The sequence below is a fragment of the Cynocephalus volans genome, chromosome 14, assembly GCF_027409185.1.
Source record: "Cynocephalus volans isolate mCynVol1 chromosome 14, mCynVol1.pri, whole genome shotgun sequence".
In the NCBI taxonomy this organism is placed as follows: Eukaryota; Metazoa; Chordata; class Mammalia; order Dermoptera; family Cynocephalidae; genus Cynocephalus; species Cynocephalus volans.
The window spans coordinates 43,516,477-43,538,370 of record NC_084473.1 but is presented as its reverse complement, the minus strand read 5'-3'; the positions used below and the strand labels follow the sequence as shown (position 1 = coordinate 43,538,370).

The 21,894-nt window shown below is 46.9% G+C and overlaps 1 protein-coding gene across 1 annotated transcript in view; it reads right to left on the bottom strand.

Annotated features, from left to right (window-relative positions):
* Window positions 1-399: 399 nt before the first annotated feature.
* PRKCE (protein kinase C epsilon) overlaps window positions 400-21,894 on the bottom strand; it is a 505,249-nt gene continuing 483,754 nt past the window's right edge. The window contains exon 16 of the mRNA XM_063077698.1: window positions 400-3,396. Within this exon, the coding sequence (XP_062933768.1) occupies window positions 3,250-3,396 (147 nt within the window). The 3' untranslated portion in view covers window positions 400-3,249. The remainder of the gene's footprint in view (window positions 3,397-21,894) is intronic.

Genomic DNA, 21,894 nt, shown 5'->3' with positions numbered 1-21,894 from the left:
ACTTGCAGTTTCTGTGCATCTTCAAAAGGGAAGGGGAAAGCGGACACCATGTCTAGGTTTAATAGTTTTGGAATCTCTAACTAACAAAAGGCAAAAAGCTTCATTAGTGCCACTTTGCACATAGAAAGGAGATAAAAATCCTTCTTGGGGCTGAGAAATAAGACTTAACGTCATTGTATTTATTAGGTTCTGAAACAATACACATTCACATCCTTTTGAATACAGTACATTTGGCACAATAATGTTTACAATGAAATAACACTAATGAATGGCAAGAGATTAAAATTACATCCAGAAAGGAAAAAAAAAAAAAAAAAAAAAAAAAGAAAATGTACAAATAAAGCATCACAATACAAAAAAATCCCTAAAATTGAATACATTTTATATTTAGCCAGAATTATTTGCACATAATTTAAAAAGAGGTAATTTTTTTAGCCTTCTTCTTTTTTGATTTTAAAAGCAAGAATGCATTGTTTTTTCACCTTTGGAGGAAAAAGTTATGTTTCCACTTCACAAAGTCTATAATAAGAGAACACAGGAGAACAGCTATCCTTCATATATTTTTTTGGTTTTTTTTTTTTTTTTTTTTGCACTCTTTTTTTCTTGAGAAAGAGAGATGAAAAGATTAGAAAGAATTGGCTGAAATGTAACAGTGTGGCCGCTTCCAAACCCTTGTGAAAATGAAAATGAAACAAAGAATACTCAAGGAACACACAAGCCTTTTCTACAGCCCATGCTGGATTTAAATTGGCCCACGTGAGAGCTTCATCAGCCGGGGGCATCCCAGCCAGCCTGACTTTGGGTGCTGAAGGGAGCCTCTCTGGGCCAGGAGGACAGACAGCCTAGAGCTGCCGGGTGGAATGTATTATTTGGCTTCCCAGCAAAAAAGCCAGTTGTCCTGCAGGAAGGGCCCAACCTCTGCTGCCACGCACTACCAAGCCCCTGGACAAGGCCTTCTGGCATTGCAGTCAGAGCTTGCTTGATAGTCCGAAGTTCATCATGGTGAAGGAAGCAGAAGAAAAAGAGAGAGCAGTAGTTGTGCATGAGCAGGATGGGCAGTATCGTCATGTCTTCCTAAAAAATGAGATGATGCCACCGTGAAGATGTTTCTGTGCTTGTACTCAACTCCAGAAGATAGTCTCTCCCCAGTATGTCAAGTTACCAAAGATAAATTAAATTAACCTAATGTTCTTCATCACTTCACTGGTAAGCCAAACACATGAACTGATAGAGCATAATATTTAATATTTGCAATTATTATAAGAACAGATAATAATTACACCTGAGTTTTTTAAAAGTAAAAACAAAAGAGAACTGAATGTCATCATTAGTAACAAAGGCTATGACCAGCCGGATGCAAATATGGACACACTCTCCATGGGCTCAAAATTGTCACTGTCCAAGCTTTGAAACCACCATCGAAAACATTCCTTTCTTTCCCCTATCTCTATCAGGACATAATAGAGCACAGGAGAACTATATGTGAGATTTAATATAGCTTAATATATGTTTACATCTTTTAAAATAAACCAAAATGAAATAAACAATACAAAGGACACCTCACCCCCCAAAAGGAACACACCTATCTCTCGGTAACTTGAACCAATACACTTACAGAGTATTGCACCTGGACATTATTATAATTATTCTTTCATAGACTAAAGTTTTATAATATGCCTGAACATGCAGCAGTTGATACCTCTATATTCAATGAATTAATTCCACAGGCCTTGCAGCAAACACTATATACAAAAATCTCAAATGTACAAAAGGCAAAAAGCTTCATAGTGCCACTTTGCCACTCACAAGTATATATATTTAGGGTCAGCTGGGAAATCCACGTGCAATAGTTGGAATGGATTCCATTCCCTGCTAAATCAGTTCGGTAAAATAGGTAATCAAATGACCTCTGGGAAACATATACACAAAGCCACAGAAAACCCTTGGAAATTAAAGAATGTAACACTGTTAGCATATCTACAGGAGGTAACATCACATCCATTAAATAGTGTCCACATGAGTTGCCATTATGTGTCACACAGAAGCCAAACTCTGAGTACATCTTGCCACACTGCCAGTTTTCAAACAAGTTGCTCTTCGGTCTCCGGGTGCCCTCTGCATGACCCATGTTTGGCCTCACTCTGCTTGTTCTAAAAGCAGATATTTCGTATTTAACATTACATGTTTAATGTTTAAAAACTACAACACAATAGTACTACCATTTTATAGAAGTGTGCAAAAATGACACACTGCTGTAGAAAACAAATAGTGTTTATGCTGGAAACAGAGGATGGAAGTGGAAAGAGAATTTAGGAGCTGAGTTTTGCTAGAACCCAGGTCTTGGCCATCACTGCGATGGCCTCTGTCTGGTAGAACTTTAAAAACGAGGAGCACTACATTACTTGTTTCCTTTTCTCTCGATTCATATAGCCCTCGTATGCCACTGAAGCATGGATAGCATTAACCTGGGACAACTGGTTTCTCACTGTATATTAGCCCTTTAATGTCTACCTGTGTTCATGTTGAAATTTATATCTTTTGACCAATTAGAAAACAAATTTGGCAATATATATTCAAATGTTAACAGAGTTCAAAATCAAATTTCTTTTTCTACAAAGAGTGATTTCTTCTATGAGATACAAACTTACATGACTTTGGCATGCTCAAAAGCTAAAACCAAACCAAGCAAGAAATTAGCCATTCTGGAGCAAACCAACACAGCTAGCCGATCTGTGCGTGTCCCATCTCCCTCTGGCATAGGGCACGCCTCGAGGGTGTCCTCCCTCATGTGGAAGCACCAGTCTCTCCCCCTGGACCAAAGGGCAGGATGGCAAGCCGGGGGACAGGAGGAATGAGAAGAGAGAGGTGTCGGGATCTATGTCCAGCAGCAGAGCCAGGGTCTTCTTGTTTGCTTTTTTTTCTTTGTGGTAAAAGAACTGAAGTTGCTTCACTGCCAGGCGCCCCAGAGGAGTGGAACCAGGCCTGGCAACAGTCCAGACACGGCAGCGAGCACAGCTAACTGCTGACTCAATGCGAGTGTGCATGACGGGTGCGACCATGAGAACTGAGTGTGCCTTCTGGTCACCAGGTGGGGGGTGGCTGGGGGAAGGGGTTGCAATAAATAGAGGGTGGACAGGACTGGGGCTCCGGGGAAGAGAAGCAGTTCAAGACCTTCTGAGCCTCAGGAACACAGGAATCTTCTCGGCACCCCTTCTTGCAGCATCAGCGAACTGTCCCTAGAGTGGCTTCTCAGGGCATCAGGTCTTCACCAAAGTAGGAGAAGCCTTTGAATTCCTCCTGGTTGATCTGCTTCACAATCGCTTCGTCCACAAGCGTGAGTACCGGCTCCTCCCGGGTAAAGTCTTGGTCAAAGTTATTGACGTCTCTTTTGGTTTTCTGCGGAAAGAGAAGAGAAAGCGCTGAGTCAGGGCTGGCCTCCCTCCTGAGGGTCCCCACGGGGAGTGGGCATCGCGCTGACCAGCCTCTCGCCACAGCGAGCCTCTAGCTACTGACAGCAATCACGGGGCTGTTCAATGAGGCAACGACGATGGCCCCGGGACCGGGAGGTGACAGAGGGGGAGGACAGGAAGAATGAGTCAATGTGGCAAGGGAGAAGGGGTGAGAAGGAATGATGGAAAAGCAGGGAAGTGGGATTCCCACAGACTCTGTGTGTGTGTGTGTGTGTGTGTGTGTGTGCGTGTGTGTGTGTGTGTGTCTGGCGAGAGCGGGTGAAAAGCTCCCATCTCACACCTCCTTCTAGCATCTGCAGTAACCCTCTGGCTTCATCAAGACCTCCGTCCCTGTGATCCAGGGAACAAACTTGAATCCCTCTCCCACACTGTCTCCAGTGGTCTTTCCGCACTGGTGGCAGACCCCATAATCTTGCCATGTCTGCTCCACATGGCATCCTCTCTATATGTAGGAGGGTGGGGAGGGGGGTGGGACCGTCCTCTGGGAAGCCTGCCTTGATCCTCACCTCCTCTCACCATGAACTCTATTTTGTGCTCCCACATTTTTTCTATTATTACACTCAACACACTGATTTGCCATGATGTGTTTATACTTTTGTCTAGACCAAGAGTTCCTTAAAGGGTGGGACTTTGTCTCATTCGACCTCTGTTCCCAGCAGTTCCCCTGCAATAGTTGCAATAGTGTCTATTGAATAAAGTGAGCAAACCCGCTACCGACTCCCCAGCTCTGAAGTGCCCATACCCCACTGGAAGTTCAAGTTCCCAAAGTATGACTGTGTGGGTTATGGTTTTGGGGCAGGAGAGAGTAGCAATCAACCAACCCACAAACAAATCTTGGTTTGGGGAGAAAATCAGAAAGTATAAATAATGCTCTCTGCCATTAGGGACATAGAGTTGAGTTGGTGAGCCAGGATTCCTATCTAGAACACATTGCATTGTTTAGAAAAACTTCCACGGAGAAGTCAAGGCTTGGGCTAAGACATGGAGAATGGGTTGCAGTTATGTTGGTAGAGATGGGTGGAAGGCACTTTGGCAAGGGGTCAGGAACACAAAAGATGTATACATAGGACAACGGGTTTGTCAAGCTGCCTGGGGCAGAGTCCTGCATGGGGATGGTGGGAGGGGAGGCTGGAGTCCCACTGCAGAGGCCTTCAGTGCCAGGTCCCTTCTCCCCCACAGTATGCAGCAGAATGCCGAGAAGACTGAGGGCACTCTGGCAATACTTTTTCAGACACTAATTAACTGGTGTTACCAGGATTAGTAACCTGGATAATGAAACAAATCTGGTGGAAAGATTAGCATTATTGTTTGTAGGAGGAATAGTATTGATATACACTATGCTCTATGGAAACCAGTAACCTAAAAAATGTTAATAAGTAGTCCATGACAAAAGTGGCTTTGAGACAAAGCTGTATTTTCTACCCTGCTCTTGGAGATTTGCCATGCATGCTGGCAAATTAAAGGCTCTGAGAAGTTCTAGAGTTAGGAAACCTGGTTTACTTTGTTTTGGTTAGCCTTCCTCAAACTTGGCATAAAACTTTTTTTTCCCTGAATAGTTTACGAACGCCTCTCGTGAGAGTACAGTTCTGCAGAACATAGTTTGGGAAGTGCTGCTTTCCTGCTTACAAAGCATCTGCATGTTCATTTGCTCATTTGATCCTTGGAACAGGTGGGTTTTTACAGATGAGGAAACTGTGGCTCAGAGAGATTTGGTGACTTGCCCAGAGTCACCCAACTAGGTAAGAACAGAGCCAGAATTCAAATCCAGGCCTCCGCATGATGCCTCCCATGGCGTGGAAGGTCTGGAAATCTGGACACTGGAAAAATGAGAAACATAGCAAGGGTCAGGTTCAACTAAGAGACATTTGGGTAGAACCACTAGACTAAAATAAAGCTAGAAAGGCTGTCAGTAGGCAAGCAGAGTGGGAAGAGCTGCGGATTGGGGAGATAGTGGGTCCCATGGATCGGGTGAGCTGGGCAGGGGGCTGTTTCCAAACGGCCCCTGATGGCGATCAGAGTCATGGACTGCACAGAGTGGGGTGAGCCACTCTTCCAGCACCTTCAGTCCTGCTTGTTGTCTTCTCTCTGGGCTTGAGTGGCACAGTTCAGTAGGTCTTAGAGGCTTTGGAAGGGGGAAAGGGAGGAGACACAGAAAACCAAAGGGATTTCCAGAAACAGGATTTGCAGCTGAAGTTCTTCTGTGTTGCCCCTGGAGATGGGGAAGCCCAGGAGTGGTTTAGTCATCTCTGCCAGGAGGGCTGGCCTGGGGCAGGAGGACTATCTATTCTCTTTCTCCAGTGTGTACAGAGCAAGAGAAAGAGGAGGGTCCTGCATGGAGAGGGACTTTAGAGAGGAATGGCAAAGACTATAGCTGTAGTGACCCACTATGGATGTGGGAGGTGGTGCCAAGGGAAAGGCATGTTAAAGCCTCTTTTGGAGATCTCTATTGCAGGAGGGGTGCATGAACTGAAGGAGGAGGATCACGGGTATGGGCCTGCTGTGCTGGGTGAAATGAGTCTGGAGGGAGGGGCTGGGTGGGGAGGTGGTCGTAGCAACTTGGGAAGCACTGGGCATCATCCCAGAAGGTGACCAAGGGGCATCCACACTGGGAGCTTGAGTGGAAGGGGACTAGGGCGGGGGACGGGTGGCAGTAGGGAGAAGAAGAGAGTTAAGGAACAGGGCAAGAGGAAAGCTCCATTTGTAGCATCGCTAAGGACGGGCCCTGCCCAGGTCTTTCTTAGCTCCCTCTCGACAAGCCACTAATGAGGGAGAGCATGTGTACAAAGAACCTCAGACAATCTGTAACCTCTCTGGCATCGGTTGTCTGTTTACTTAGTTGTTTGTGCTTCACCTGTCAGTCATTAGGGTCCATTAGTCATGCAAACTGGTTTCATTTCCTGAGTTCAACCAAGCATAGTGACAGAGCTAGATTCTACAGGATGTCTGAATTCTACAACTTGCTACAACCAGGGAACCAGGCTCAGTCAACACGGCTAGACATGTCATTCCCAGAGGACCTCTAGCTCCATAGTGGGCTGGCTTGGAGAGCCATTTAGCTCAGCTCTAGGCTTCTTAGGAGTCCCAGAGTCACCTGCAGCATCTGAGTGAGGATGCCATTGAGCAGCACAGACCATAACACATAGTGACCTCTACAGACCTGGCTCACCCACCCCCCTGCACAACTTGGCCCCCACCCTATTTTCCTTGGAAACATTTTAGGTGCATGTCAGTTACCCACTTCTAATCCAAATTACCAACATCCCCACTCTGCAATTTCTGAGTATTAACATTAGAGGCTTGGGAAGTTTTCCAAAGCAAATATCTCTGGGAAACCCCATCCCCTATTAATGGCATGGAAGCAGCATAGCATCCTCCAATTTGGAAAGGACTGGAGATTATATCCTTTACTCACTGATTTTATTCTTTGGAAAGCTGCTGCCTCCCTCACAGAGCAGGTATAAGACCTGACTCCAAGATTCCCACATGCAAACCCTCAGAGACAGTCTGTTTATTGTGATCCTCAGACATCCCGTATGCCTCCCCTATTGCCTAAATGCCAGACTGTTAGCCCACACTGCACATCCTGAGATGACACTGGGATACATGGAACAACATCCTAACTCTGCAGGACCTTACCTCCTCCATGAAGCCTTTCCCACAGCCTTTGGCCCACACTCAGGGAAGGCTGCATGGAGTAGGAGAAAGATCATTGGCTGAACTCTCATCCTGGTACTGTCCCTTCCTGGTTATATGACACTGTGAAGTTAGTTCTTTGAGTCTTGGTCTTTTCATCTGTAAAATGGGGGTGATAACAAGTACCCTATAAGTTACTGTGAGGACTAAATGAGATGACAGATGTTAGGTGCTTTGCTCCAGACCCTAACACATAGTGGCACCCAGTTAATGTGAGTTCCTACCCCGCCTCCAGATCTTAGCACCCATGTGCTGTGGGCACGCATCAGGTACAGCTCGGCTGTGTTACCATGCAGTCTGTATGATCTGCCCACCAATGAGCTTCTGGAAGGTCAGGACTGAGTCTTTCATTTCCCTGTAAGCATCCAAATCCTGAACTAGTGCTGAGCCGGGGTCTGCCTGAACATCTTAGTGCTTCCTCCGGTAACTGAGTTCTTCTATGGGGCCTCACTGCTTTGGGGATAAATTCTTGGGTTTTACACTGACGTACTCCTAAGGCCCTTCAGGCTCTTGTCCCTGCCTACTCCCCCAACTTCTTGTCCCTGGTGCTGCTGAACCATGAGGTTCTCCAGACTCACTGGCTTCTGCCTCCAAGACTGCACAGCTAACCCGCTGCCTGGAACACCCTCCCCTCTCTTTGCCTTCTGCCCCACGTCTACTCACCTTTCCCATCCTGGTGTAGATGCCCTTCCTTCAGGAAGCCCTCCTTGTCCCTCTGACACTTTTTTGAGTGACGCCTCTCTGGGTGCCTCCACCACCTCTCTTAACTCTTATCACAGTGCTTTCCAAACTGAGGAGCCTCCCCCTTTCAACAAATCTGTGAGCACCTTGCAGGCAGGGACCAGGTTGACTTCACCATTCTATGCCCAGCCTAGCACCATGCCTGGCACATACTGAGTACTCAATAGACATCTGCTGGAAAAAATAAATGCAACTCTCTTGCTGCTACTTTACCTAGAGCCAGTTGAGTGATCTGGGTTGAATTGTGTCTCCTAAAAAAGATATGTAAAGTCCTAAACCCCAGCACCTCAGAATGTGACCGTTTTTGGAAGTAAGGTCTATGCAGATGCAATCAAAATAAGATGAGGTTACTAGGGTGGCCCTAATTTAATGACTGGTGTCCTTATAAGAAGGAGAAGTTGGACACAGAGGAAGACACGCATAGAGGGGAGAACACGTGAACAGATACAGGGAGAGGGCCAGGTAAAGACTGGAGCAATGCTGGAAGAGGCAAGGATATAATTCACTTGGGCAGGTTGCAGAGGAGGCATGACCCTGCTGACACCTTGATTGCAGACTTCTAGCCTCCAGAACTGTGAGACAATACATTTCTGTTGTTCTAAACCACCTAGATTATGGTACTTTGTTACAACAATCCTAGGAAACTAATACAAATTCCAATCTATTCTTATGGAATTGAGTTTTAAAATCCAAATGTAATCTTTTGCATTTAACCTTGATTTCTTCTTATTTGGGGACATATTTCTATCCTGTCAAGATCACCCCATAAATAATGATTCTGTAATTTACCTCTCTGAATCCCAATGTATTTACTTAGGAAGCAGGGATAAAAAATACGAGTACACCTACTTTTCTGGGGGTTCTAAGAGCATATAGATAAAGCCCAGGTGAACTCTAAAATACTGTGCAAATGTCATTTTAATTCTGTCATCCATCTTTTCTGCTATACCCATCAGCTTTCTGTCATCCTAAATTTTTATTGGCATGCCTCCAATCTCTCTATTAAGACACGTATAAAAATATTGTTTAGAACAGGATCAGGACCTTTGACCTGACCCCTACAAATAGTCAGATTTGCAAGAGGCCACCAAGTCCCACCACACTCTTTGGGGTATGGTTGTTAAACCCATTGAGAATCAACCAGCCATGGTCATTTTTTTCATCTTGTTCATAAGGATGATATCAAAGACTCTTTCAATTGCTTTGCTGGAATAATGATACAAATGGCTACAGCATTTCTCTGCCAGAAATGAAGTTAACTGGCTCCAACTGATGACCATTTTCCCTCTAAATGCCCACTAACTATCTTCTCATAAAAACTTCTAAAAATTGCTTTAATCACATCCATCTCAAAGTATCCCAGGTCCACATTTCCTTATTTCTGAATACTGGGAGACTATATGCCTGTCTCCTATCATTTGGTATCACTGCTCCATTCTGTCACATTCAAATTACCAAATAGTGGGCACAGTGGATTCTTCAGTAGCCTGGGATATAATTCACTTGGGCCTAGAGCAGTGGCTCTCAACCACACCCGCACATGGAATCACCTGGGGGAGCTTCAAGTGACTGTGATGCTGGCCCCACCCAGCCCTGAGATTCTGTCTCATTGCTTGGGCATGGGATGTTAGGGCTCCCCAGGTAAGCTTGGTTAATGTCACGCATTAATTCACCTCTCTTGGGTTTCAGTTCCCTCTTAGTGGTTTTTGCCCTAATCTTTGTACTTCGAACATATTTCTCTTTGGGAAGAAGCTAGAGGCAAAATAACAGCCTTGCTTTTTGTTGTGGTTTAACACAGTGATTCTCAGTCCTGGCTGCACACCAGAAACAGACACAGTGATCTGGACACCTGAGCCTTGCCCCAGACCTCATGTATTGGGACTTCCAGCAGATGGGGCCCAGGCGTCTGCATTTTTTAAAAAGCTCTATGAGTGATTCTGATGTGCAGTCTGGTTGAGTCCCTGTGTGTGAAGAAGCAGTGGATCTCTTTTTCTTAACAGTTTCAAAAGCCCTTTTTGTCATCTTAAAGTCTGTTTAGGAGCCTAAGCTTGTTCTAGATTTAGCGTCCTGTCAGGTTCATGCTATATATTGGCATTCCTTCTCAGTTTCATGCCTTCTTAGTTTATATTGGTCTTTATAACATTGGGACATCTGAGAATTCACTGGTAAATCACAGTGGTTTCTCTACATGCTACCCTTGGTAAGGTTGGGTAGCCTACTGGTTTAGCCTTCGTGTTCTGCAGACTGAGTGCCTGGATTCCATTCCTGGTTTTCCAGGTACTAACCTTTGTGGCCTTGGGCAAATTATGTAGCCTAACTGTGCCCCCAGTTTTTCATCCATAAACTGTGAACATTTGTAGTCCTTCCCATATATTTATCAGGACTAAATGCAATAATGCACTCGAGGGTGAGAACGGTACATGGCACAGAGTAAAGGTAAACTATTAATGTCATTTCTCCCTCAGTACATAATATTACCACTGTATGGTTAGAGCATTGTCTTTGAGATGATCCCGGGGAGAAATTTCTATTTGGTCTTAGTTCACAGAATAATCCTTGTTTCACCTGGGCAACCTGTGTGCGTTCATCCATGCACACTAAATCTAGAACTAACCAGTCTTCACTCTGAGCAAAGAGCCAAATGTGTGACCCACCCGAAAGAACATTCCTGATTCTTTTTGGCTTTTTCTTTGCTTATTTTCACTGACATTACATTCATAGTACATACTTTATAGTACATCTTTAAACTTTCTGGAATAAGGCAAGATAAGAAAAACAAAAAGGAAGAGGAGAGGACAGATTTTACTTTTAGCACTGCTGGCTGTGACACCTTATCTCCTTTTTCAGTGATGAGTAGCATGCGTGTCTGTGTGCATCTCCCTGTATGTGTGTGTGTGTGTGTGCGCACATGTGTATAAAGCCACACAGTCAGAGTGACTCAAGGGCACTGGGGGCTGCGGAGCCAGGCTAGCTAGGGACTGAGTGCCTCACCAACTGATGGCACCTGTCAGGGACACAGAGCCAGGGTTCCTAGATCTTCTGAATTGCCAAGAAATGCCCCCATCAACACTTTCATGTTAAATCTCCTGATTTTCTAAATATTGCCAACTAATATTTTTAAAAAATGGTGTCAGGCTAGGGCTTAGACCCTTCAAACCCGTTGTGCAGACTGGGTCACAAACCCCTCACGTGCAGGTCCACAAGCTAGGTAATAGGAAAAAGATCCTGGGATCCGTGGGTAAAAATTAATAGGCTTTATTCAGATGCAAGCTCAGGTAGCTAGTAGCAGCCGCCCTAGTGACCTCCTGGGGCGTCCCAAGGGGCCCTGGCAGCAACAGCCTCCAGCAGCAGTGGCAGCCTCCCTGTGTCCCGCCCCCCCGGGTGGGGGGGGTTACGGGGTGGGGAGAGGGTACTGTGGATCAGAGCATTTGTCCTTTGTACTCAAGTCCGATAACCCAGGACACCTGGGTGCAAATGGGCAATTATATTAGACAATAACCAAGGAACACTTGGGCTCATGTGCGTATTTACATCAAATGTTTGGCAAGATTCTGAACATCTGAGGGGTCTTGACCATTTATCCATTTCATTTTCCTGACAGATGGTCTTCTGGCTGCATGGGTCACACAATCCTCCAGTTTGTGACCTCAAGTCTGGTAAAGTTGCTTCTACCTTTTACTGGTGAAGAAAATGAAGACTCATTTGCCTTTTAAGACAAATGATTGGCTTCATGGCAATTAAAAATGGGAAGCCACTTGGTTGCTGGTGTGCAGAGAGAGGATCTACCCAAACTCAGGCAAGGGCCTCACATGCCCCCCGTCCCACAGTCTGGTTGCTCTCTTCTCTAAACCACTTTGGGGGAAAGGTGCTCCATTCCTTCTAAGGCAGTCTGTATATACACATACATATTTTTAAATAAACCAATTCCCTCAGACCACCAGGCATGCTGAACAACCAGCCACAGCTGACTTCTATCAGGTCAGCTGTTTGGTGGAATCCAACTATTTCCCCTCCTCCCCTGCTTGTTTGCTAAATTCCAAAAAAAATATATTTTTACAAATTCCATTTAAAGAGTTACTTTAGAAAAAGAAAAAAAAAAAAGCTCTACTTCAGTTATTAGCCAACACTAACCTCCTCGATTGCACCCAGCAAATACTTCAGCCACCATGGGAGTTCAGGCAGCTACGATTCACCTATGAATTAGCTGGGCTCTGTAGACATAGCTCTCAGAGACCTCCATTACAGGGGACGGCAGGTATCCCTGTTATAAAAAAGCTGCTACTGAACTTCAAATACTTGTTATGACGCTTTTTAAACAAGATCTCAGAGCAACTACGTAAGGTTCATTCGTAAGGCAGTGCCAGGTATAGAAACCTACAGAAGGAAGGGAGGGCCTCAGACACAGCTACCTGGGGCGATTTTTAAAGCTGCTCTACCTCTAAATTCTATGGCTCAATTATTTTAAGCAGAAGTGAAGAATTTAAAGCAAGCCTTCTCAACCTGGGTTCCCAGCCCTAGAGCAAAGGTTGGCAAATTTTTCTGTGAAAGATAATAAATATTTTAGGTGTTGTGAGCCTTATGGTCTTGATCACAACCACTCCACTCTGCTGTTGTAGTACAAAAGCAGCATGGATGACACATAAATGAATGACCATGCCTGTGCTCCAATAAAACTTTACTGGTGGACACTGACATTGGAATTTCATATACTTTTCATGTGGCATGATACAGTATTCTTCAACCACTCAAAAAAGAAAATGTAAAAACCATTCTTCATGAGCTGCACAAAAACAGGTAGCAGGCTGGATTTAGTCCATGGGCTGTGGTTTGCTGACCCCTGCCCTAGAGGTGTCCATGAACATTGTAAAATATAGTACAACATGTTGCATGTATAGGCACATTTGGATCTTCCTGGAAGGAGATTTTACTGTATCAGATTCTCAAAGGGGTTTTAACCACCACTGACTTAAACATTTTCCCTTATAAAAAGCTGACTTTCTCAGTGGCACACTAACTCTGAGGAATCCATATGGAGGAGAAAGCCCTGAGAAGTATTTTCAGGACCTGAAATGTCCCCTTTCACTTAAGGCCACAGGAGTCAGCAGCATGAGGCATCCCTTCTGGTCTCAGTGACTCTCCAGTGCTCTGCGGGGAAGGCTGAAGTGTGTCTCATGAAAATGGCTGGGAAAAGTCCTGCAGATGCAGACTGTGTATCCAAGGATCTTTCCAGAAGGGTCTTTTAAGTGCAGGTAAAGCCAACTGTCTCAAAGTATTAGCTCCGGGCACATCATTTCTCTATTCTTTTTTAGAAAAGGAGGCATTTCTGGACAGTTCTGAGGCTGGTACTTATTCCTGCTTCTCAAATCCTCCAGCTCACTTCCCTCCCAGCCTGTCCAGGTCCACACATACACACCTTTGGCTGTGACCAGTCGATTCCAAAATTTGATAACAAAAATATAATGCATAAGTTCCAGCAAAGGGTCATCTTGGGCCACATGATTATGAATGAGTCCACATCGTCTATATAGCATACACTGGCCTTTGATGCTATTTAGTCTGAAAATTATAAATGTCCTGGAGGTGTCTCTAAGTGCCCCGCTGAGTTTCAGCTCCCCAGCAGGCAGGTGGCACCTGGAGGCGAGAAGGGCCTGCTGCAGCTGCCCTCACTAGCAGAGCCCAGCTCACCCTGGCCTTGCAGGCTCCTGGTTAATTGAATTGGCCCTGCAGGGTCCCCAGAGGACAGCAAAGAGCAACAGCCTTTCTCTCTGCAGTTGGGCCCACCACCCCTCCAAGAGCAGGAATGAAAGTAAAGAGGGGTTCATTTCACTCTCAAAGCTGCAAATAAGTTGTGAAACCGTTCCTGAGGCCACGAGGCCTACGCATTCCGCCACTAAAGAGAAGAGTCTGGTGCTACCGTATGGGAAAGAAGATGCCCCTTCCTGGGGGAACCATCCGCAAACCAGGCCAGTCCCCTTCTACACCTTGACTCCCCCATGCTTCTCTCTCCTGGCATTCTCGTGTCTAGGGCTAACGATGGCTTAGTCAGTGCCTGGCTTTTCCACTGGCCTGAAGCTCCGCCTGGGTGTCTACCTTGTATTTCTAGTACAAGCTCAGTGCCTGGGACAGCCTCAGTTTCTTTGGGTGGAAAAAAGAATAGAGGTCATAGATGGAGACTCTGCCAGGTGCCGGCACTGCACAAAGTGCTCTAGACTCATGGAACCACACACCTACCGAGGGTGAAGCGAGTGCCACACCCCAGCGGTAAAGATGGGGAAATGGGCTAGGAGGGGGCAAATGCTTGCCCGAGGTGCACACCAGCCAGCAGGCAAGAGGTGGAGTCGGGACTTAAATTCAGCTTGTTCTGACCCCAAAGCCCATGTCTCTGGCCTGTAGCGTCCTATCTCCCACTGTGAACTGCTGGGAGGTGTCAATGCAGCCACCTATGCAAAGGCACGAAAGCACTGCTACCAGCACAAGCTACCAGCTCAGTGGTTGCTGTCAATAGTGGTGTTGCTGTGTTCAAAACAAACAACTGCATCCTGCCATGTACCCTTTGGTGTGTGAGGCCACCAACCCCACTGAGTCTTCTGGGGTCGTTTCCTTGACATCAGGGGTAAAGAGAAGCATAGCCCTTTGAAATTTTGTATTATGAACAATGATAAATATATTTTATATATAACCTGGTGCACATCACCTCATCCCCCCACCCCAAGAACAGATTCATAAGCTCTATCTTTACTGTATGTGAGGCATTTGTGTTCTAGTCTCACTTTCTGTTCTATCTCATCCTAGCATTCATTACATTTTTTCTCCAGCTGAGGCACCAAATTGATTTTACAACCAACTACTGGGTAGAACCTGGAGTAGGGTAAAGGGACACCAGCAGGTGCCTGGCACTGAACAAGATGTAAAAATGCTATGAGGATATCCAGGAATAAAAAGCCTTAGGAGGAAGCAGCGCTCTGCCTGTCATGGCTTTCCTGGGGCCGGAGCTTGCTGAGCCAGGCTCTGCAGTGAGCTGGCCCCACGTAGCGGGCTGTGCAGTGGCAGGACCTGAGGCTGATGGTGCCTCTGTCTCCAGCTGCAAGTGGCTAGGCAAGCACTGGCAAACCTGGCCCTATTCTGCTTCTAACCGCGGGGCTTTTTTCATTTATCATCTGCTTTTCAAAGAATTGTCATTGTTGACAGCTGTTGGGGTTTAGCTCTTCCAGGGATATTTTTGGTACCCAAATAAGAAAATTTCCAATTTGGCCCTGGCAGAGGCCATGTTCCTCCACCTACCAATCCTTCCACCCACTTATTTATGAAAATGTTCTAGATAGAGATCAGATCTCTTGGCCCAGGATTTACTAATGAGTAGCCTGCTGCCTTTGAAACAGGAACTGTGAATGTTCTAATATGTGCCTCTCAAGTCAAGATGAGATGACCCACCTTCTCTCACCATTCAACAACAATTTCAGGTTTCCTAATGCAGGATCTTATTACCCCAAATTCCCAGGCATATTCTGGAATCAATCTTGGGTCATAAGAGGAGAGAAGAGAATTGAGAGATGGAGCTGGTAGAAAAACATACTCTAGAAAAACACTGTAGACCTACAGCATTCATTCATTCATTCCACAAATATAGATTGAATACCTTCTATGTGCCAGGAATTGCTCTAATTTCTAGGGATTCGCATGTGAACAAAATAGATAAAACTCCCTTTCTTGATAGATTAACCATACGTTGCTAACTGTTGACTTTGGGTGATGGACACATGGAGATTCATTAAACGGTTCTCTCTACTTTTGTATATATTTGACATGTCCCATAATAAAAAGTTAAATTAAGTCCCAAATCTCAAAAACATGATGCTGAGTGAAAGAAGCCAGACACAAAAAATACATGTGATGTGGCTCCATTTATATGAAACTCTAGAAAAGACAAATCTAATCTCCCATGACAGAAAGCAGATCAGGTTGCCTGAGGCAATGGACACCCAGCTTTGTGGAGGATGGGGTTATTCACTATACTCCTTGTGCTGTTGACTACATGGATTATATATGTTTTAAGAATGCATCGAATTGTGTACTTTAAATGAGTGAATTTTATTCTATGTAAATTTTATTGCAATAAAGTTTATTTTAAAAGCCCCACAAATTCCTGCCCTCATGGAGCATGTGTACATGGCTGGAAACTGGAGGAAATCTTAGGGATTATTTAAGTTCCACATTTTACAGGAAGGGAATAAAAAGATTCCGTGACTTGCCCAGGGTCTCAAATAGGAACAGCAGGGATCAGCACCCAGCTCTGTCCAGCGTTCCCCCTTAACTCACTGCCTGTGACACAGGGTGGGTGCTTAATTCTGGAATCCTATATTTTGGGGTGACTGTATTCTGAATCATTCAGTGGAACGCCTACAACCCAGGTACCAGTGGGCCTGGGTTTGCTGTGCCTCCCCAGGAAAACTATAAATCCTGTTGCTGCCAAACTCCAGCTGAGATGCCAGCTGCTGCAGAGAAGGGGAAGGAGTCTGGCTAAATTCCCAAGTCAAGGTCTGGTTTATTTTCTAAGTCATCTCAGTTGATAGGCCCCACTCTGGAGGGCTTATCTTCCCATCTCCCTCCCTAAGGCAAGTATGTTTCATATTTCACCAGCCCAGCCATCTCAACCCTCTTCCACACCCAGCTGGGCCCACACACCTGAAACACTCCATTGACATCCAAGCTCTGAGCTCCAAGAAAACCACTTTTGAGTGGAGTAGGTCCCAGAAAGTAGCAGCCAGAAACACTTGGCGGGTGGGTGGCCTGCAGGTATGTGGTTAGGCCCTCACTTTGAAGAGACCGAGGCTGATGTGGAACCTTAATGAAGCTTAGCAAACTAATGTGTATTTGTCAAATCCCAGAACTACAGAATAATGTTTGAATGTTAAGTTTAGGCCAAATCCAACTTGGTTACCATTCCCTGCCCCAGCATAAACAACAGGAAGTAAACAGGACCCCAATCTCCTAAAATGCAAAACTGGGTTTCTCAGAGCTTCTTTTCTCCATAGCAGATGCGTCCCTGGAGATTCAAGGTCCTTAGCATGGTGGAGGATGAGGGCAGGAAACCTGTCAGTGTGCACAGTGTCCCCTGGTACCTATACTCTTCAAAGGGCAAATGCGGGCTGGAGGGCTGAGGCCCTCTATGGGGAAGGTGTGAGATTCTTCCTGCTTTTACTATGATGCACATGAACCAGCCTCTGACCACCGCCCCTCCACTCCTGGCTGCCAGACCATCCTTTAGCCCTCTCTGCAGAGATGGGCAGAGGGGCATTGCTCTTCCAGCAACAAGGTTCCAACTGGATGGAATCTTCTGAAACACCAAGGATGGGAAGTGGCTTGATGGGTTCCAGGGCCCACAGAGGCCCTGCTGACCAGCCTGTTTGGGGAGACCCTCTTCATGTCATCTCTCACCCGCTGTCCTCCAACCTTGGGAGGCAAAGCTCAAAACTCCTCCCAAATGAGCATCTGTGTTATGGGTAAAGTCCTAGATTTTACCCTATTGCCTGTTACTCCTTAAATGTCTTGTGTTACAGTCTTCTCCTGCCATCTGAACTTGTTGAGGTGGTAACATTAGGGTGATGGTAGGGGATTCCTTCCCTGCTTTTGTCAACTATCCCCTCCAGGGCTTCACAGAAAGAACAAAGTACATACTCAATTAATCCTTGCTGAGCAGAACTGATCTGGATTCTGCCTTTCCCTTTCTCCCTTCCTTCCTTTTTCCAGGCAGTTCTCAATTCCTAACCCTTCCCAGCTTTCTCTGCAAGATCCCACCCCTCCAGAAAACCTTCCCTGATTTCTCCTGCTCTTCTCTCCTGTGATCAGGCATGGCCTAGTAAGTCCTCCCATGCACCTGGGTAGGCAGTATGTGCATTACTTCAAGTGCTGGTGGGCTAGTAAGTCCTCCCATGCTCCTGTGTAGGCAGTATGTGCATTACTTCAAGTGCTGGAGGGGCAGAGAGGAGATTAAGTTCAATAAACTAGTTTGATGAACCCAGGAAGGAATATTCCAACCTAACAGCCATTAAGTCATGATGGAAAACACAGGAGTTTATAGGAATGCCCAACCAAGCCCAGGACAGCCCAGCTGAGGTGGAGGCAGGGAACTAAAATGATGTGCCGGTTGGCCCTCCCACCGCAGGCTGAAGGAATGCTCCTGCAATCAGAATTCTCAGATGGTGAAATCTTTTGTGCACTGTCAGAGATACTCCACAGAGGCTGTTGAGCTCGGCTATATTTGAGAACCTGCTGCACTGGAATGGCATCTCTCTGGTGACTGCTACCATTGCAGGGCTGGGACACTGAGCCATGTAGCTGTGCTCAGTAGAAACACTACTGAGAATGAAGGCAGGAAAAGTACAGTGGTGAGCAAGTTCACAGAATAAAAGGGGGACTGATAATGCAAGGAAACTCGGGGTGCTCTCCCGAGGGGCAAATGGCTGAGGAATACTGGCATCTGGGGTGAGTCCCCCTCTTACAGCACCTTGCTTCTCTTAGTAACCCCCGCCCCCCAGCTCAGCCCAGGGCTGCGCTAGAACTAAGCCCCAGCAGGCCCTCCAGCAGACTTCTGGTCTGTGCTCCCTGTCAGTCTTCAGAGCCCTTCTGCCCTGCTGCGGCTGGGCCCTGACTGGGTGGTGCCATTCCTCATCTGAACGCCTGGCCCCTCAACCCCTTGGGAGCAGGAGTACTGTCCAGTCCAGCCTCCCCCAGCCTTAGACTCCTGAAGTGCCAACACCATCCTGCAGGCACTGTGCTAATCATTTCACACCACCGTTTGCTTACTCCTCTCAGCAATCCTGGGTAGCCAGTGTTTATTATCCCCATTCTATGGATCAGCAGACTGAGGCTCAGAGAGATGGGATGGCCTTCCCAACATCCCACAGCCCACAAGGGAACCTGGTTGTGTCTGATTCCAAAGTCTTGCCTCCAAACATCACATCAATCTTTAACTCTTCATTCTTGGAGTCATGGGATGAGAGGAAGAAGGGCTTCAGCAAGCTGGGGTGAAGGGTAGTGAGTGGAGATAAAGAAACTAAAATGTATTGAGAACCTACAGTCTGCAAAGTCTCTTAGGTGTGTTATCTAATCCTGTTTTTAATTCTAGGAGGGAAGTATTCTCATCCCTATTTCATGGATAAGGAGTCAGGGCTCAGGAAGGCCAGAGGTCCAGAGGTGAGGTGAGTTCCCAGGATCACATGGCTATCCTGTGATAGTGATTTCATTCTACCCAAGTCTCTTCTGAAGTCAAAGCCAGTTCTCTGTCTGCTGTACCAAGCTACCACATGGGCCAACTACCTAAAACAGGTTTCTAGACTTTTCCCATGCCCTCCAGCACTGGCCAGAGCCCTGGCTCTTTGAGCGATCTTGTAGCCCCTTGGATGCTAAAGGTTCCCACTATGGCAAGAACACAGTCCAGGGGCATGTCTTTGCTGAAGGGCTGCAGAATCTGGCCCAGCTCCTGCTCCTGCTCTGCCGAGATGGAGGATGAGGATGGTGTCTAGCGGGCCTCTGGACTCTGTTGTCATGGTCCACGCTATCAGGTAGTCCTGGGCAGGTGGGCTGGCTTTAGGGGAAGGGGCTGCCTGTTCAGCAGGGCTCCTCCTCAGGGTGCTAAGTTGGTGAGGGTGTGAGGTCTCAAGCCCACTTCCCAGGTTTCCTCCCAGCACAGCCCATCATGCAGGAGCATGCAGGGGAGGCCTCCCTCGGGGTCCCGCCATGCAGCGAGGATGGCTGGATGGAAACAGATCATGAGGTTGAGAGGGGGCCTCCATGTCACTGGGCCTGAGGGCTCACCTACCTGCAGAGAGTCCCCATTCTGGAGGCCTTACCTTAAAGAGGGACATTCACACTGAAGCAAACTTGAAAAGAGAGAACACGTACACAAAGAGAAGTTTACTTGGCTGGCATTTCCCTCATTGCCTTTGGCTTTCACTGAGGATAGCTATTTCTGGGGAGGCAGATCTCTCCTTCCTGCACTGGCTTCCCTCCATTCCAGCCCTGAAGCCCTGGCAGCCATAATCCCAGAGCCTAATGCTTTTGGGGAGAAAGAAGGGGTATACGGGAGGGAAGCCAGGAGTGTGCAGAGTATCTCCAAGATCTGCAAGGTCAAACGATGCTCTTCAACCACACCAAATACATCACTCTGCCCCTTATGGTACCCAGAGAGGGCAAGCCCACCAGTAACACAAAAGCTAACTGTGCTATGTTTATTGGTGATTAGATAATGGTACTATCTTGGAACCAAATCCCCCATGGGATACACCAGCAAATTCTATGCTTGGAGATTTCCTCCAGTATCAAAGGCCTTGGCTCCAGCCTTGCTGGCTTTCCTATTCCCCCACCCACCCACTGCTGGGGGACCTGCCACCAAATATCCCACCTCATTGCCCTTGCTCTGAAGCAAGCCACCTCCAGAAAATTGATTTGAGTACAGGGTGGCACAAAGTTTTTGGTTTGGTGTAGATGGCACGTGGCTTACACAAAATCAGTTCAGTACGTGGGTGGATTGAGGGTGGACAGGAGGCATATAAAAGGGAAAGCAGAGGAAGAATACATAAGACAGCTGGGAAGACACACAAGAGGAAAAGCTCCAGGCTGAAGCAGAGGCCACTGAAAACATCCTGGGCAGAGGTTAGGGCAAGTGGTGCCAACCTGAAGGCAGGAATCCCAGTGGGACTACTGACAGCTGGCAAGTCAGGGCAGGGTTAGACGGGGAGGCTGAAGGCACCAGGGGAGCAGAAATCTCAGCCTAGCAAACATCTCAAGAAGGCAAAGCCTGGAGGGGACAGCAGCCAGCAAGGTATGTGATGGAACCCAACCAAAGGCCAAATTCCAGCCACAAATAGGGACAGTCTCCTTGGTAAGATCTTCAGAGGGGTGAGGTTTCCTGTGGAAGGAATGGAAAGCAGGCCTGGGAGCTGGTCTCCTGATGCATCCTTAGCCCCTTGGGGGTGACCCAGGGACCCCAGCCCCCAGCTGAGCCAGCTGGACAGAGAGCAGGCTCACTGTGCCTGGCAGGTTTGCCACAGACGGAGTGACAGGCTCCATCCTCGCACGGGAGGGGGGGGGTGTCAAGAGCTCTGGAGTACCCTGCCACTGCACCTTGGCTCTTCTGAAGTCCTAGACTGGATGCCACGATCTCTCCCAGCCTTACCTCCAGCAGCTACACACTGACAAAACCAGTTCCTTCCTGAATCAGACAGGCTGGTCACCCCCAGGTTACTCAGACTCAGTACGGCCCGCTGAGGAGAGGGGCACAGCTATTTATTCAGCAGGTTTCTGGGGCTGGGTGGCATTCTGGTGTGATGTCAATGGGGCATGGCTGGGGAGCAAATGGAGCTGGCCCAAGCCAGAGGAAACCTGGTGCTTCTGCATAGGCTTCAAGCACTTGACTGAATCACCCTGGAGGTCTCCAGTCTCACCAGATTAGGGAAGTTTGTGCATCTGGTTTCCTTACTTGTATAAACACATGACCAATGCTTCCCTGAGGCCACCACCACATTGCGAGGCTGGTGATGTTTGCTCATAGACTTGACCCTTTCCCTTCTCACAGTATCTTTCCTTTCACTTAATGTCTGTCCCTAAGACCCAGAATCCAATCATTGTCCCTGGCTGCTTGTGATCCACTGTCCTGGCTACTTCTTCCCAATGTTGGGCTCTAAACCAACTTTCCTTCCTCCTTTTGGCAAAACCCTTTCTTGCTCAGCTCTCCTAGGAAGGCATCTGATGTGTCCTCAAGTTATATGATTCCTTAAGCCCAAGGAAAGCCTGCCTCATAATGGAACTCCCTGCCCAGAAAGGGACTTCTGCGGGGACATAACATCAGCTGCCTAGTGCCTCCCCAATGACCTGTTGTGGGTGACCATCCATCCTGCCTACAGTAAGGCTGACCCTGCTTATGGAGCACAGAGCTATGCTCACTGCTGGTACGTGAGCCCACTAGGTGCCCATAACCCAGGTTAACCCCAAG